The sequence below is a fragment of the Phocoena sinus genome, chromosome 5 (genome assembly GCF_008692025.1).
Source record: "Phocoena sinus isolate mPhoSin1 chromosome 5, mPhoSin1.pri, whole genome shotgun sequence".
Lineage (NCBI taxonomy): Eukaryota > Metazoa > Chordata > Mammalia > Artiodactyla > Phocoenidae > Phocoena > Phocoena sinus.
In genome coordinates, this window is record NC_045767.1 from 102,941,317 (window position 1) to 102,959,213 (window position 17,897).

The following is a 17,897-nucleotide window of genomic DNA, read 5'->3' on the forward strand; positions in this document are numbered from 1 at the left end:
TGTAAACTCTGTGGGACTTGGTGTTTTTGTCTGGTTAGTTCACTGCTGTATCTTCAGTGTCTAAAAGATTGTCTGGCTTATAGTGGGTACTAAATATTTGTTGATTTAATGAATAAAAATCTAGTACCTATCAATGCCAAGCACACAATAGAATTTTAATAAATATTTAAATGAATGAATGAATGAGTGGTTAAATAATACAGTTGATGGATCATCTTATTCTCTCCCAATCTCTTTGACTCTCTTCTAGCTTTCTTTTTTTTTTTTGTTTTAAATTGAAGTTTGTCGACATATTATATAAGTTTTAGGTACACAGCATAGTGATTCACAATTTTTAAAACTTATACTCCATTTGTAGTTATTATAAATTATTGGCTATAGTCCCTGTGTTATATAATACCTCTTGGTAGCTAATTATTTTATACATAGTAGTTTGTACCTCTTAATCTCCTACCCCTATCGTGCCCCTTCCCCCCTCCCTCGCCCCACTGGTAACCACTAGTTTGTTCTCTGTATCCGTGAGTGTGTTTCTTTTTTGTTATATTCACTAGTTTGTTGAGGAACTGACTTCCGTCCGACTCCAGGGGCAACCATGAAATAGACCAACTGGGGACCTGTATTCTCATTATGATATGATGTATAATTCTATAGTTATATGCTGCAACTCCAGTAGTCTCTGTGCTTTGGTTTTCTAGTTTTCTATACTGTAAGGGTACCACTTAAAATAGCCCTTTATCATCAGTTAGTTTAAGAGCCTCTAATTGCTAGAAATCAAGGATGAGCATAAGGAAGTACTCAACTGGCTGATCTCTGATTCATAAGGAAAGTCTGACATTGATTGCTCCTCTTTTAGAATTGATTAATATCAAGATGATCATAGGAGTTATTGGAATTGAGAGGTAAAGTTTTATCCGAAGATGTTTAGAGTAATAATTCTTTAACATTATTGTGTATGAGAATTACCAGGGGAGCCGTGGATTCCTGAATATACACTGAAAGAAAGTCAGTTTTTGCACTATGTAAGCAAATGGACATGTGTACCAATCGTTTTGAAACACGTCACGGGGACTACATCATTCAGCCAATGAGGGCTTTAGGCATGAACTCCTCTTCCTGACTTTTCTCCATCTGCTCACATGCTTCTTTCCCTTTGACTTCAGTGGACCTGATGAAACATCTGAAGGGTAATCAGTTCCTTTGTGACCTTGCCTACTGATCGCCCACCTCCTCCTGTACCTTCAACCTCTTTACTGGCTCTTTCCCTCAGCATATACAGAGTCCCTTATATATTTAAAATCAAAGTAAACATTATCCACCCTCACCTTCAAATTTATCCTCCTAACTTTACTCCTTCTGTTACCAACCAAGTTTCAAAAATTAATCAGCACTTACAATTCAGCATCAATTTGCTTCCTCTCCTACTTGACTAAAGTTTCTTTGCATAAAGTTACCTATGACATCCAGAGAGCCAAATATGTATGCTGTCATACTGCATGACTTCTCTATGTTGTTTAAGAATGATAAAGATGAATAACAGTTATTGATATTCTCTATCAGGTCCTGAACCGTATGTATCTCTTTTAATTCTTGCCAATTTCCCATAAGATAGGAACTGTTAATAACTTGCTTTAAGAAGAAAACTGAGCCTAGAAATATTAATTTGCCAAAAGTCACAGAGTTAGTGATCTGAACCTGGGCAACGTGGCACAAAACTCCATATTCTTAATCTTGCATTCTACCAATCTCCTGTTTGAAACGTCTCTTTCATCCTCTCTAACATAATAATCTTATGGTTTTCTTCTTTTTTCTCTGGCTATTCCTTTGCAGGTGGCTTTGCAGGCTCTTTTCCCTCCTCTAACTTTTAAATGCTTTTTTAGTGCCTCTAGGTCTCTGTACTTGACTTTTTTTCTTTATATGCTCTTCCTGAGTGACTTTATCCAAACTCTTGACACTTTATGCCTCACCCTGAAATTTGTCAGTGCCTCTTCATGGGTTTCAGTATAAAATTCAAACTACTTAGCAAATCACAAAAACACCTTACATGATCTGGCACCTACTCACTGCTATAGCCTCATCTCTTGTCTCCCCTCCCCTTTCTCTTGATAATCTACAGAATTTGAACACCTCCTACTGTTTCATATCTCAGTTTTCAGGTTTACAGGTATTCCTTTGCCTGGAAGACCTTAACTCTAACTCTTCTGTATCCTCTTCATCTGCCTTCCTCCTCTTTTTTTTTTTTTTCTTCCTCCTCTTTTTGAGACTTGAAACAAGTATTAATTTGAGAGATTAAGAATGAATAAGCAACAGTTCTTATTGACAAGACTAAGGCAAAAGAAAGGAAAAAAGAAGTCAAAGAAGAGGGACTTTGAGCCTGATAGCTATAGGAATGGTAGTTGCATTAATCTGTTTGGAATGGTGAGAGTGGCTGATTTGGAGGAAAATGTTGTTTTTTTTTTTTTTTTGGCCACGCGACTTGCGGGATCTCAGTTTCCTGACCAGGGATTGAACCCGGGTTATGGCAGTGAAAGCCCGGAATCCTAACCACTACGCCACCAGGAAGCTCCCTAGATGTATTGAATTTGATACAAGAGGACAGTATCTACCCAGGCAAAAAAGTACAGTAGGTAGTTAAATTTAAAAATCTAGAATTTGGAACAAAGCTTTCTCAAGGCTGGAGATAGATTTAGGAATAATCTGCGCTAAGGTGATTAGGTGAAGTCTTGGCAGTGGATGCATTCTCCAATAAAAACTGGATATAGAGAACACTTCTAGCTTTATGAGAGTAGATGGAGATTGTATGAGTTAAAATTAACTTTGATGTTGAGTGGCATTGATTAGAGTTAAAAGAGATAATGTGATGTAATCTGAAATTAAACTCAGAATTTTGTCAAGTGAATTGTAGAGGGGAGTGAGTGCATTATTCCAGTTGTTCTAATCTGTAATATATTAATATTCAATTTGAATGATTTATCCAAAGTGATTTTACCATTATTTGTCTATAAGCCAGAATTCTTTTATCTTCTCATGTAAAAAGGGCTCCTTTGCTTTTGCATATTAATCATTCTTATTTATAACAGTTGCACAAGAGTACCTTATAGTTAATTAAAATAAAAATTAGATATGAATACTATACTTTGAAAAACACATCTTTATAGATTTAGTTGGATTGCTACAAAATAAGGGAGTGGCCCAAACCACATGGTTTGAAATTGGGTTCAAGAGTTCTTGCAAGTCATGTCATTATTTAAATTACAAGCAATAATCTAATTTAGTTGTCACAATTATATTAGATAAAATAAAAATGGCAAAATGAACAGCAATATTCAGTATGAATATCTCTTGTGTCACTGCTTAGTATTTTTAGATTTTGGTTTTAGATGTATTCAATTTATTGTTTAGGTATAAAAAGTAGATGTTTTACACAACATTTCCATTTTTAAAATATTTCAGGGGGCTTCCCTGGTGGCGCAGTGGTTGAGAGTCCGCCTGCCGATGCAGGGGACACAGGTTCGTGCCCCAGTCCGGGAGGATCCCACGTGCCGTGGAGCAGCTGGGCCTGTGAGCCATGGCTGCTGAGCCTGTGCTCCGCAACGGGAGAGGCCACGGCAGTGAGAGGCCCGCGTACCGCAAAAAAAAAAAAAAAAAAAAAAATTTCAGAATGGAAATTGGTAATATCAAAATCACTGTTAGAACAGAGCAGTTTGAGTAGAATTTTGGCTGTCTCCAAATATCAAGTTGAAATTACTCTTGTAATTACTGGAGCATGCCTAGGTTTGTTATGCTTCAGCTGTGACTTGTGAAGTTATTGGGGCTTACTCTTTTCATTGATTTTTGTCTAGAGTCAGAGTTGATTTGTCCACATTAATACAGAATGACACCTACTACCTTATTTTACTACACTATAAATTTACCCCCAAATTTTTAGGTTTAGAAGATTTGTATAGATTTGTAAGAAAGGACAAGAGAAGAAGACAAACATCACTTTCTCCTTCAATATTCAACTTTTAGTATTGGGTTGGCCACAAAGTTTGTTCATGTTTTCCCATAACATCTTACCGAAAAACCTGAATGAACTTTTTGGCCAACCCAGTATTTGCCAGGTGGGTAGTGTTTGTTGCCTTCTGCCTTCTAACACCTCTAATAGCTGGCTTCTTGCTTCTCGCTTCTCAGTTAGATCATAACTGTAGAAGTATTGCCTGATCTTGAGAATGCTAAATGGTAGAAAATTAGGAAAGTAGCAAGAGCCTCTTTAATGGACTGTCACTGTTTGTCTTGCTTATGCTAGTTACTTCACTTCTGAGTTGAGTGAGCTTTGGTCAACTTTTCTGGACCATCTAACATTACATCCCAAACAGTATATGATACAGGCAGCTCAGTGCAGATAGCTTTGTCAATTAAAACATGAAGTAAGAAGTTTGTAAAAAACTTGATGTCTAGAAAGACAAGATTAATTTACTGAGAATGTTCCGTCTCTTACAAGATACACTTTAATGGTCTCAAAGCATTATCCTCAAATCTTCAGAAGTATAATAAGGGGACTTACTTTGTTACATTTTCTTCAGAATCTATACCCAGGTTGTATTAGTTTTCTATTGTTGTATAATAAATTACCACAAGGTTAGTAGCTTCAGACAATGCATTTATTTTCTTACAGTTCCTGTGGATCCCCTGCTCAGGGTCACACCAGGCTGAAATCTCATCTGAAGCTTGGAGGTCTTCTAAGCCCACTGGTTGTTTGGCAGGATTCAGTTCCTTGTAGCTGTAGGTCTAAATTTATCATTTTCTTGCTGGCTGTCAGCTGGGGTCTGCTTTCTGCTCAACAGTGTTACCATGAGGTCATTGCTATGTGGTCCCCTCCATCGGCAGTTGACAGCATGGTTGTTTGCATCATCAAGGCCAGCAGGGGAAATCTCCCTGTCTTTGAATCTCTTTCCAGTCTGCCCCAACAGAGTCTTCTATATCATAACCTAATCAAGTCGGCTGCTATCTCTTGTTATTTGTTGGTCCCACCCATACGCAAGGAAAGATTATACAGGTCTGGTATACCGGTGGGGTGGGGGGGAGGCACGAATTTCGGGAGCTATATCAGGATTCTGCCTACCATAGTCTTCCCTCTGGCCCTCAGATATTCATGCCCTCTGACCCCATACACACACAAGCAAAATACATCCCCTCCCACGGTTCCCAGAGTTCTCATCCTATTAAAGCATCAGCTCAAAGTCCAAGGGCGCATCTAAATCATCTACATTAGGTTTAGATGAGGCTCCTATGTGTTATTTACCTGTGAACCTGTAAAACTAAGGAGACTATCCCAACATTCCCAACATAAAATGGTGGGACAAGCATGGAATAACTATTGTAGACATTCTCGTTCAAAAAGGAGAAGGGCAGAATGGAAAGTCAAAAAGGAGTCACTTGGTCCATCACAGTTTGAGATTCAGATTGGCAGATGTCAGGTGGAGGTTAGGTTTGGTTAGGTTTCAAAGCCTGGGAATAATCCTTCATGGCTCTCAACTCTGCCCTCTGAGTCTCCATTCTGCCTTCTGAGTCATTCTTCCTTTTTCTAGGATGGTAGCATATGTTTGCAGCTGAGTGGTTTTTTTTTTTTTTTTGCTGTGGCCCCTCCCGCTATGGAGCACAGGCTCCGGACGCGCAGGCTCAGCAGCCATGGCTCACGGGCCTAGCCTCTCCGCAGCACGTGGGAGCTTCCCAGACCGGGGCACAAACCCGTGTCCCCTGCATCGGCAGGCTGACTCTCAACCACTGTGCCATCAGGGAAGCCCCAGCTAAGTGGTATTAACCAGGCTTATTCCTGACTATAGAATCGAGGGCACCTCCAGCAGCCTCTTTCGATTTTATATTCTTCCTCTTTTAGTTCAACCTGGCAGTGTTTATGCTGAAACAATTTTCTCAGGAACTCTGGGTTTTATGTGGGTTTCACAGGGATTCACTATATTAGACGAAAGCTACACCTGCAATTTTTTTTTTTCAAAATAATGCTTTTTCTGTCTTTGCCTCCTGCTGAGATGGCTAAGGAACAACTCTAGAGCTTACCAGAGACCCTTAAAATCTTGAAAGGGCCGTTTATGTGACTGAATCCTCTGACCTTTTGATCTTTCTGAAATTTTAGCAGAGGGTCTTTTTTCTTTTTTTTTGTCTATTATATTTTTGGCAACCATTTCTGACTTTTAGCATCTTTTGCTATCTGGAGAGGCATCTTCAGAATCATCTAGTCCTGGTTCCTTCCTCTTTAATAGGACTTTCCTCAATTTATCTCTCCTTGCATTTTACTATGAGGAGTAAGAGTAAACCAGACAACACATTTAACACCTCACCTGGAAATCTCCTTCCCATATGCCCAGTTTTGCCACTTGTAAGTTCTGCTTTCCATATAACTGCAGGATACAATGTCACCAAGTTTTCTTCCACTATTTAACAAGGATTCCCCTTCCTCCAGTTTCCAATAACATGTTCCTTGTTTCCTTCTGAGCCCTCACCAACAGTATTCAAAGTCCAGATATCTATTAAGAATCTGTTCAAGGCAAGTTAGGCGTTCTCAGAATTCTTTCAGCTTCTGCGCACTATCCAATTCCAAAGCTGCTCCCACATTTTTAGTTCTTGTTATAGCCGAATCCCACTTTCACTTACCACAAATTTAGCGCCTTAAAGCAACACACATTTATTATCTTGTACTTCTTGTTTGTCAGGATTCTGGGTACAGATTATCTGGTTGCCCTTTTCAGGATATCACCAGACTTAAATCAGGGTGTCAACTGGGAATATGATATCATCTGAGGCTCAGCGTCCTGTGCCAAAGTTCACTGGTTGTTGGTAGAACGTGCCTCGTGGTTGTAGGACCATTTTCTTGCTGGTAGTCGGCTGGGGTACACCATCAGCACCTAGAGGCCACCCTCAGGTCCTTGTCATGTATCCCTCGGTATAGTCAGTTCACAACATGAAAGGGATGTTAAGGGTAATCTCAGAATTCTGCCTACCACATTAATTTTTTTATTACAATGTAAAGGACAAATAAGATTATTTTCTTGGACTTTTGTGCTTTGTACATATTTGTTTCCTTTAGTGGCTGCTTACTCTGAGACTTTTTTTTTTTTTTTTAATGAAAGCTTATTTATTTATTTCTTTTTGGCTGTGTTGGGTCTTCGTTTCTGTGTGTGGGCTTTCTCTAGTTGCGGCAAGCGGGGGCCACTCTTCATTGCGGTGCTCGGGCCTCTCACTGCTGTGGCCTCTCTTGTTGCGGAGCGCAGCCTCCAGATGCGCAGGCTCAGTAGTTGTGGCTCACGGGCCCAGTTGCTCCGCGGCATGTGGGATCTTTCCAGACCAGGGCTCAAACCCGTGTCCCCTGCATTGGCAGGCAGATTCTCAACCACTGCGCCACCAGGGAAGCCCACTCTGAGACATTTTAATCTAGATTTCTTGAAGACCAATCATAAGTATTCTAAAGCAGTGATCTTAACAAAAGTCAGTGGGTGGGGAGGAGGAGTGATGTAGAAAGACAATACTGGAAACCAAAGTTCTGTCAATACCATTACATTGTTTTCTGTTAGTACCTTATAGTTGGTGAGGAAAAATATAACACATGTGAAATAAGGGATTTTCCCCTCCATTTACTTTTCTCCTAAGTTTAAATGTTACAGAGAAAGATTAAAGAATTCCAGAATTTTTCTTCTGGTTTTTTGAAGCTGTCCTTTGAAAAGCAGGGAATAGGCATATATGACTTCTATTTAGATAAGTAGTTGACCTGAGCCAGCGGCCCAGAAAGGCAATTTAGACTTGTGTTTGTTTTAGTTTCTCTTCTCTCACTGGGAAAGGTATAACAGAAAAGTTGACAAATATTAAGCATTGCTCCAACTTCAATAAAGACATTTGGTCACATGCTATTTTCTACCTTGAGACAACGTTCAATTAAAATTTCACAGACTTTTATCTCTTTTTTTCCTTAAAATCCCAATTCTTTCTTAGGCTTTTCTAACTATACTAGGCAATAATATTTTTTCTCTACTACTTATCTGTACCTACCTTCCTAATGGAAAAGAAATATTAGTGTTTTGTTTTTTAATTAGAGAGATTAGCTTTTAGTCTTCAAGAGCTCTAATAGTGCTTTTATTTCTACTTTGTATACATCTATCTTGATGTTGACCATTTTTGGATCAACAGATAAAAGGTAGAAATAATTTCACATTAATTAAAATGTCCTGTAATTATTGTAATTATCAGTTCAGTTTGAAGTGCTTTAGGAAATTAGAAGTTAAGAGAAAAACAAGACATGGCTATCTTGAATAATGGTTTTTAAAAAATGATTGCGTTATCAAGCTACACATTCTAACTTTAGTAACATAAGTTACATGGCATCTTAGATATGCTTTGGCTGTTTAAGGAGGGAAGATCTCAGACCTTTGCCGTGGATTTTGATTTCTTTAGTCTTATAGATTTTTATTTTAATGGGAGAAATTAACTTTTAGAAAACTTTTTTTCTTCTTAAAGCATATGTTACCTCATGTTGGGGCTTCACAGGACAAAGAAAAGGAATGCTGTCCTGGCTTTCATGAGGTTTAGTTAGTTTGTTTGTTTTCTCTTTTTAACAGCTTCATTGAGGAATAATTGACATATAATAAGCTGTACATATTGTGTACAACTGGATGAGTTTTGACATATGTATGCACCTGCGAACCATCATCACAATCAAGATAACGAACATATCCATTATCCCCAAATGCTTTCTCATGCTCCCTTGTAATCAACTTCCATCTGCCTCTCCATAGGTCAATGCCATCCTCAGGCAACTGAGCTATTTTTTGTAACTGTAGTTGGCATTTTTTATAATTTTGTACAAATGTAATCATAAAGTATATAATTCCTCTCTCTCTCTCTTTTTTTTTGATCTAGCTTCCTTTACTCAGTATAATTATTTTGAGATTCATGTTGTTGCATGTATCAATAATAGTTCATTCCTTTTATTGCTGACTAATATTCCATTGTGAGAATATACTAAAATCAGTTTATCCATTCACTTGTTGATAGACATTTGCTTGTTTCCAGTTTTCGGGCGTTACAGATAAAGCTGATACGAACATCTGTATATGTCTTTTTTTTTTTTTTTTTTAAGAAATGGAAAATTTTATTTGAGCCAAATTTGAGGATTATAACCTGGGAGGAGCATCTCAGAAAGCTCTGAGAAGTGTTCCCTGTATGAGTCTTTGTGTAGAAATAAGATTTAATTTCTTTTGGGTAAATACTTAGAAGTGGAATGGCCAGATCATCTGGTAGGCTTATATTTAACTTTTTATGAAACTGTCAGTTTCCCAAAGAGTACCATTTTACATTCCCATTAGTAATGTATGAGCGTTTTAGTTCCTTCACATCCTTGACTATACTTATGGTCAGTCTTTTACATTTTAGTAATTCTGATAGCTATGTGGCAGTATCTCATTTTAATTTTTTTTTTTTTTTTTTTTTTTTTGCGGTATGCGGGCCTCTCACTGTCGTGGCCTCTCCCATTGCGGAGCACAGGCTCCGGTCGCACAAGCTCAGCGGCCATGGCTCACAGGCCCAGCCGCTCCGTGGCATGTGGGATCCTCCCGGACCGGGGCACGAACCCGTGTCCCCTGCATCGGCAGGCAGACTCTCAACCACTGCGCCACCAGGGAAGCCCTCATTTTAATTTTTATTTTCCTAATGACTGTTGAACATCTTTTCACGTGCTCATTTGCTATCCATGTGTTTTCTTTAATGAAATACCTATTCAAATCTTTTGCCCATTTGATAAAAAAAATTTGCTTTGTTTTCCTATTACTGAGTTTTGACAGTACTTTATATATTCTGGATATAAATCCTTTATCAGTTATGTGATCTGTAAATATTTTTCCTTTAATTTGTGGCTTTTCTTTTTATTCTTTGAGCAGTTATTTTCAAAGAGCAGAGGTTTTAATTTTGACGAAGTCTTAACCATGTTTTTATTTCATGATTCACACATTGATGTTGTATCTAAGAAAAATTTGTCTCATCCAGGATCACAATGATTTTCTCCTAACTTAAAAAGAAATGGTATCCAAGGTATTCCTGTATATAGAAAAGCTTACTGAAAATTATTTTTAAATGAGTATTCTTATTAAATTACAAATTCTAAAACCTAGTTCTTAAGTTTCTAAGGTCAATTATTTTATTTTACTTGTAGAAAAGATTGATAGTCACTTTTAAGGGACCTTTTGATTGAGTGTATAATCCCATTGTTCAAACTTTATTAATTAAAATCGTTTAACTGTTTCAAACTGCATTCATACAATTAAAAGTTAACTTCTCTGTGCTTCCACTGCAAGGGGCACAGGTTCAATCCCTGGTCAGGGGAACTAGGATCCCACATGCTGTGCGGTATGGCCAAAAAAAATCTTCCTGAGTACTTAAATAAGTCTCTAATTAATGAAAACTTGTAAGTATGCTAAGACTTAAGTTCTCTTATATGTTCCAGTGGTATTTCATACAAGCCTGAACTCATTTTCTCAATTACATTATTTAAATTGGAATCACAAGGCAAATCAGTTATTCTAACTGACCTATTTCTCTTAAACTTTATAAACAGCTAAAATACCAAATATGTACAGATTCTTTAACTTAAAAAAAGACTAATATATGGGCTTGCTTCTCTTAAACTTTTATAAAATTCATTGTAAATCATCCCGGGTTAAAGATGCTTGTAATTTTGGGGATTGCTTTCTCAACTCATTATGATTTCTTAATGACCAGAGATGTCTTTAGCCAGGATGATGAGTGTGTCTTTGCCCCAGACTCGTGGCACACATAGAGCTCTATTTTATAGTTGCTTTGTTCTTGAAACAGAGTACTCTTATGGTCCTATTTCTTTAGAATCTATTTTAACATTCCTAATTTGTTAGTCTACCCCCAGATGGGTCATGATATCACTTGATTGGATTCAGTTAAACTGTTTACTGTTTCATTCTTTTTGGAATCATTTTTATGTGCTTCCTATTTGCGAGTGCCACAAATCCTTCAGGATTAAAATGACATCTGTTAGAATCCTTTTGTGTTTTTATCTGATTCTGTGGGCACAGTTTTAAGGTCATGACAACAATACCTATGTTAACCAAAAACATAATAATGATTCTGATTATGTAATATAATTATTCTTATTTGAAAGTCTTTCCAAAAGCATAGTTATCATGTACCCTACCACTTTCAAGGAAATAAAAGTGAATAATATGGTTATGTTTATTGTAAAGCAGGACCTTATTGACAGTAAAATAATGCCAGTCATATATCTACACTCCAAGTTATCTAGTACTGTGTCTAAAGGAAACAACTGAAGTAATAAACTCTTTAGAATTTTCCTAACTGTTCCCTCATCTAATGGTTGAATTCAAGCTTTTAAATTCTTTCTCCTTTTTCTTCCTTTTTGTTGCATCTCTCTTCCACTTCTGCATTTCTTTTGTTCCCTTCTCTTTCCTTTCAGATCTCGTGATCTGGAGAGCTATAGTAAAGGTGAATAAAAATAACAGAGAGAGAGATGATGATGATGATAGGCAATTACCAAACTTGGTAATTTATAAGGTAGACAATTTATAAGGTATAGGTATGTTGTTACTTGTTTGAATTTTAGAAAGCTGCTTTAACATTACATTGTCTTGAGATTGGGTGATTAGGGGGTTGAGGCAGTTTTTAAAAATCTTAAACCTCTTTTCTAGCAAAGTTATACATATAAAATGTCTAATCTCTTCTGTTAGCTAGATAATATTGCTTTTAAAAACAGATGTTCCATCTATGTTTTGGTGGTCTAACAAGTTCCAACCAGAGATGCATAGAGATCCTACACTAAGTAGGCAAAAAGTGTTTTAAATAAAAATCAAAAGAGGATTAATAACATAAATCAGACCTGACTGAATCAAGAAATAGAGGTGTAATTAGTAATCTTTGTAGACAGAACAATCAAGTGTGGAAAAAATTCTGTTGTGTTGAAGTTACTTTTACTTTTTCATTTTCTTATAGGAAAAATTTATTTTAAAAACCAATCTCTTTAAAAATAAGTGAAAAACCAGTATCTTAAGATTTAACGCTTTGTGTGTGTGAATGTAGCATTTGCTTTATAGTAGATAATCATAAGCATCTTACTGTGCCCATCACTTTTCTTTCTTTCTGCCCTCCTTCTTTCCCTCCCCCTTCCCTCCCTCCTTCCTCTCTTTCTCTTTTCCTTCTTTCTCCTTCATGTGCGGAAGTTATTCTCTTGCCTCTATAAGGAAACTCAAGTCCATAATTCTTTCCTTATTCTTTGATAGTAACAACTACAATCACGTTTCAAATACAATGTCAATTCCATAAATAAAAGTGCCTAGTCAATACATTAAGCACCATTTCAGTCTTCATTCAAAACTAAAACGCTTCCCTTCCCCAGCTAGGATTAACAGTAAGTAGGAGGCAGTGTGGTTGGCTTCTCTTTTTATTGCTTACCTCTTCCATTTGCAAGTTGCTATATTTGACTGCTTCAGGATTTAAACTGGTGGCAGGAAGAAAGGTAGAGAAGCAAACAATTGTTTACCTGACTCGTTATAACATGGCTTCACTGTCTTTGAGCTTGTTATATGCTTAAGGCTGACCCTTTTGTGTGTATGTTTTTGGGTTCTTCAGAGTCCTTCACTGGAACTATATACTTCCTGTGATGCTTCAAAAAAATTTTCCTCCCACTAGCCAACACCTAATTATTCTTCCTCCTCCTCCTCTTCTCCCTCCCCTCGTACTTCCTCTTCTTCCCCCTCCACCTCCCCTCACTTCCTCCTCCTTCTGGTTAGTACTGTGGGAACCTCAGGTGGTACTCTGGGGAGAATTTTTTTAACAGCTTTATTGAGATATACTTGACATACCATAAAATTTACCCTTTTAAAATATACCTTTAGGGGCTTCCCCGATGGCGCAGTGGTAGAGAGTCTGCCTGCCGATGCAGGGGATACGGGTTCGTGCCCTGGTCTGGGAGGATCCTACATGCCGCGGAGCGGCTGGGCCCGTGGGCCACGGCCGCTGAGCCTGCGCGTCTGGAGCCTGTGCTCTGCAACGGGAGAGGCCATAACAGTGAGAGGCCCGCATACCGCAAAAAAAACCCTTTAGAGCAGGGGTTCCCAACCCCTGGCCACGGTAGCGGTCCATGGCCTGTTAGGAAGCGGGCCACACAGCAGGAAGTGAGCAGCTGGGCAAGCGAGTGAAGCTCCATCTGTATTTACAGCCGCTCCCCATCGCTCTCATTACCGCCTGAGATCCGCCTCCTGTCAGATCAGCGGCAGCGTTAGATTCTCATAGGAGCACAAACCCTACTGTGAACTGCACGTGTGAGGGATCTAGGTTGTGTGCTCCTTATGAGAATCTAATGCCTGATGAGCTGAGGGGGTAATGCTAGTGCTGGGGAGCAGCTGCAAATACAGATGATCATTAGCAGAGAGGTTTGACTGCACAGAAACCATAATAAATCAGTCACTTGAAGACTCGTATCAAAACCCTATCAGTGGGCTTCCCTGGTGGCGCAGTGGTTGAGAGTCTGCCTGACGGTGCAGGCGACACGGGTTCGTGCCCTGGTCCGGGAAGATCCCACATGCCGTGGAGCAGCTGGGCCCGTGAGCCATGGCCGCTGAGCCTGCACGTCCGGAGCCTGTGCTCCGCAATGGGAGAGGCCACAACAGTGAGAGGCCCCGTGTACCGCAAAGGAACAAACAAACAAACAAAAGCCCTATCAGTGAGTGGCAAGTGACAATTAAGCTGCATCTTACAGAGTAGACTGGACATAAGCAACAGACTTCGGGTGTCACTGTCTCCCATCAGACCCCAGATGGGACCATCTAGTTGCAGGAAAACAAGCTCAGGGCTCCCACTGATTCTGCATTATGGTGAGTTATATAATGATTTCATTATATATTACAGTATGATAATAGAGATAAAGTACACAATAAATGTAATGCACTTGAATCGTCCCGAACCACCCCCCACCCCCACCCCCGGTCCGTGGAAAACCTGTCTCCCACAAAACTGGTCCCTGGTGCCAAAAAGGTTGGGGACCACTGCTTTAGCGTTTTGCTACCATCACCACAATCTAAATTTGGGGACATTTTCACCTTCGGGGTGGGATTTCATTAACTCGAGGCTGTGTGGCCCAGCTCCTTGTCCACCTTACCCTCTGCCCCTGCCCAACCAGTGGAAGAGTAGCTAGCTCCCAATACAGCATGCTTCCTCACTGCAACTCTCTGTTTACCCTCTCCTCCCTTTGGCTACTGCCTCAGTGATGGTCAAAGACTTTAGATCCCTAAAGTATCAGACATGAGTCTGTGGTGTCCTCCCTAAATTCCAGGGAACATATACCAAGCACTCTAAGGCACCTTCCCACACCCCTCCTGCTTTGGAGGAGGCATGAAAATCAGTACAACTCTCTTCAAAGAAATTCTCCTGATGGAATTTTCTCCCTACTCTTTATACCCTGTGTGTAGGCTTTAGAGCTGTCTAACCGGTTCTCATCTCATTCATATTACTTCGGAAATTTGCTACAGAGTAGTCTTTCTCACAAGTCACTTTGGTATCTGATTGCTAATAGTATCTTCTGTTAAAACTTCCAATTTAACGTAGTGTTTTGTGTAGATTACTCAGATATCTTTCAGAAAGGAATGAAGCTTCTATTTTTTTTTTAATTTAATAACTGGGCTATTACAGTGTTATCATTATAATAAAGTACATGAGAAACTTAGAGAGTTGGGGGGGAGCGGTCTGAATAATAATCTCTTCTTGTACAAGCTAAATAAAAACCCCTTTGGCTTTTTCAAAGCAATATCTTATATCTTCCCTTTTAACTACCACATTCTGCATTTAAGTAGACACCCCTCAAGGCAGACTCTAAGAATAAAATGCTATAGTAAACATTTGAAAAGGAAAGTAACAGGACAAGCCTGGCCTCATTTGTAGAGCTGTAGTTGCTTTTTTTTTCCATCTGTGTTAAAGTACCATAAATGTAAATTAAAAGAAAATATTAGCTTTTCTTTTAATTAAATATTGTTAGCTGACTAAACAAAGTCAACTTTTATCTGAAGGAGATGTTTTTATAGGTTAATTTTAAAATTTAAGGAAGGATATAATTACAGAAAATAAGTATTTAATATTTTCTTCCCCTTCTAGTTTCTCTTCCAAACCCACTGCTTCTGCCTATCAATAGATATACATTATTCTTTTTTTTTTTTTTTTTTTTTTGCGGTACGCGGGCCTCTCACTGTTGTGGCCTCTCCCGTTGCGGAGCACAGGCTCCGGACGCACAGGCTTAGCGGGCCCATGGGCCCAGCCGCTCTGTGGCATGTGGGATCCTCCCGGACCAGGGCACGAACCCGTGTCCCCTGCATCGGCAGGCGGACCCCCAACCACTGCGCCACCAGGGAAGCCCAGATATACATTATTCTTAAATTAGTTTGGTTAGTGTAAAAATCTTAGTAATCACTACAAAGAGCAACTTTCTTTTCAAGGAGGGTCAATTTAGTAAAATTTATATAAGAGGATTTTGACTAGCTGCATTTCCCTCTTCCAAAATGTAAATAGGATTATTGAGCCCCATAGAAAGTCTTAATTTATCAATATATCACCTACTTAATTGAATGCTTTAAAAAAAAAAAAAAACTGACCCTACAGAAATGTCACCACAGAGGCACCTTTCTGACTTTTTATTTATTATTATTATTATTATTATTTAATAAATTTATTTATTTTTGACTGCGTTGGGTCTTTGTTGCTGCACGCGGGCTTTCTCTAGTTGCGGGGGTGGGGCGGAGGCTACTCTTCGTTGCAGTGCACAGGCTTCTCATTGCGGTGGCTTCTCTTGTTGTGGAGCACGAGCTCTAGGGCGTGCAGGCTTCAGTAGTTTTGGCACACGGGCTCCGTAGTTGTGGCTTGCAGGCTTAGTTGCTCCGCGGCATGTGGGATCTTCCCAGACCAGGGCTTGAACCCGTGTCCCCCGCATTGGCAGGTGGATTCTTAACCACTGCGCCACCAGGGAAGTACCCTGACTTTTTATTAATTCAACTTCAATAACGTCTTAGATTACAAAGCATATTTACATGCATAACATCTTTCTTTGTCATAGCCACCTCAAAATGGCATTATTGTTACTATTATTATTATTCCTGTGTCACAGATGGGAAATTGAAGTTCAGAGGTAAAATGACTTTCCCAGGGGCAAATGGTAAGTTGGCAGCAAAGCTGGGTCTAGAAATAGTTAATTTCATTCAGTGCAAAATTTATAGTTATAGTGTATATATTAGAAATGTAGAAATGAATTAGTGAATGGAAAAAATGTGTTCCATCTTATTCCCAACTTCTTCCACCATGGCTGTAGGGTCTCCTCTCTATTCTTTTTACCTAGGATGAATAGCATGAAACCTGGAACTTCAGTCTGGCTGCTTTGATTTAATTACCTGCACTTTGGTGTCTCTGGTACCTGAGGTCTCTGTCTTCTCCCATGAAGTAGTCACCACCACTATGGCTATTCTCCAGTTCTATCTCTGAAGTTGACCCTATTGGGCTAGAGCAAGTGGTTGTTTTGAGAGTTCTTTAACTCCTTTACCTTCTGTGACTTTAAGCTGTAGGACTATATTATATTTACATTGAAGGCCATATTGAGAACTCAGGTGGACAGGGACCTCATAGTCTCATTACTGATGCAGAACTTTCACTACTGCAAGTGCAGTAAAGTGGCTGATGTGTAGACCATCTGTTACCCTTGTTTCCTAGGTAATATGCATGTGACACTAGCTGAGGCCCTGGAGGTTCGGGGTGGACCACTGCAGGAGGAAGAGATATGGGCTGTATTAAATCAAAGTGCCGAAAGTCTTCAAGAATTATTCAGAAAAGGTAAGGCCTTTTGCGTGTGTATGGGGAGGTGGGGGTAGCTGAAAAGCAGCTAGGGTGGCAGACTATAGAAGGGAATGCTTTCTCTTATCTCTCTTAGGGCTGAAAAAGCTCTGATCTTGTCTGCCTTCATTGGAACATCTTCTGTATGTCTAATATTGTGCTAGGCCCTGAAAATATAATGGTGATCAAAAGCAAAAACGTTCCCTGTCTTTCTGGAGCTTACAGTCTAGCGTGGAAGATAGCTATTAATAAAAGATTTATGTAAACAAATGTAAAAAATGCAATCATGACAAGGGCTACCAGGGAGGGGAATCAGTTGACTCTGTGAGAACCCATAGTAGGAGGATTTGATCTGGTGAAGAGGACGGAAACAAAGTCTTCCCTGTCTAAATCTCCCCTGAGCTAAGACCTGAACAAGAAGAGAAGTTAACCAGGTAAGAGGGAGGGAAAAACATTCCTGGCAGAGAGAATTATATGCACATCCCTGGGATAATGCAAACTGAATAACTAGTTTGATGCTTCCCTGCAAAGGTGGTTACGTGGTCCAAATGGTTGTGTAGCATTTTGGAGCTAGAAAAGTTAGAGAATCAGTCACCCTTTGGTTGTCTAAAAACATTTGCTATTATGCTGAAAAGCTCCACATGAAGATGGTGTTTGCTATTCACACCACATGTCCAACACCTATTTAGCTTAGTGAAGAAACCATGCTTCATCTAAAGGAAGAATTAAACTTTAAAATTGATTTGAATTAATTAATCAAGCACAATAAGCATGACAGAAATAGGGGAGGATTTGAGGGTAGTAAGAGTTCTCAAAGTGGGTCCTTCAGGCTTCCCTGGTGGTGCAGTGGTTGAGAGTCCGCCTGCCGATGCAGGGGACGCGGGTTCATGCCCTGGTCTGGGAAGATCCCACATGCTGCCGCGGAGCGGCTGGGCCTGTGAGCCATGGCCGCTGAGCCTGCACGTCCGGAGCCTCTGCTCCACAATGGGAGAGACCACTACAGTGAGAGG

General features: G+C 39.4%; 1 protein-coding gene across 20 annotated transcripts in view; it reads left to right on the top strand.

Annotated features, from left to right (window-relative positions):
• PTPN13 (protein tyrosine phosphatase non-receptor type 13) overlaps nt 1–17,897 on the top strand; it is a 233,843-nt gene that overhangs the window by 42,020 nt on the left and 173,926 nt on the right. For all 20 annotated transcript variants that reach the window (XM_032632180.1, XM_032632187.1, XM_032632176.1 and 17 more), the window contains exon 2: nt 16,768–16,887. In XM_032632180.1, coding sequence (XP_032488071.1) covers nt 16,773–16,887 — 115 coding nt within the window. In that variant the 5' untranslated portion in view covers nt 16,768–16,772. The remainder of the gene's footprint in view (nt 1–16,767; nt 16,888–17,897) is intronic.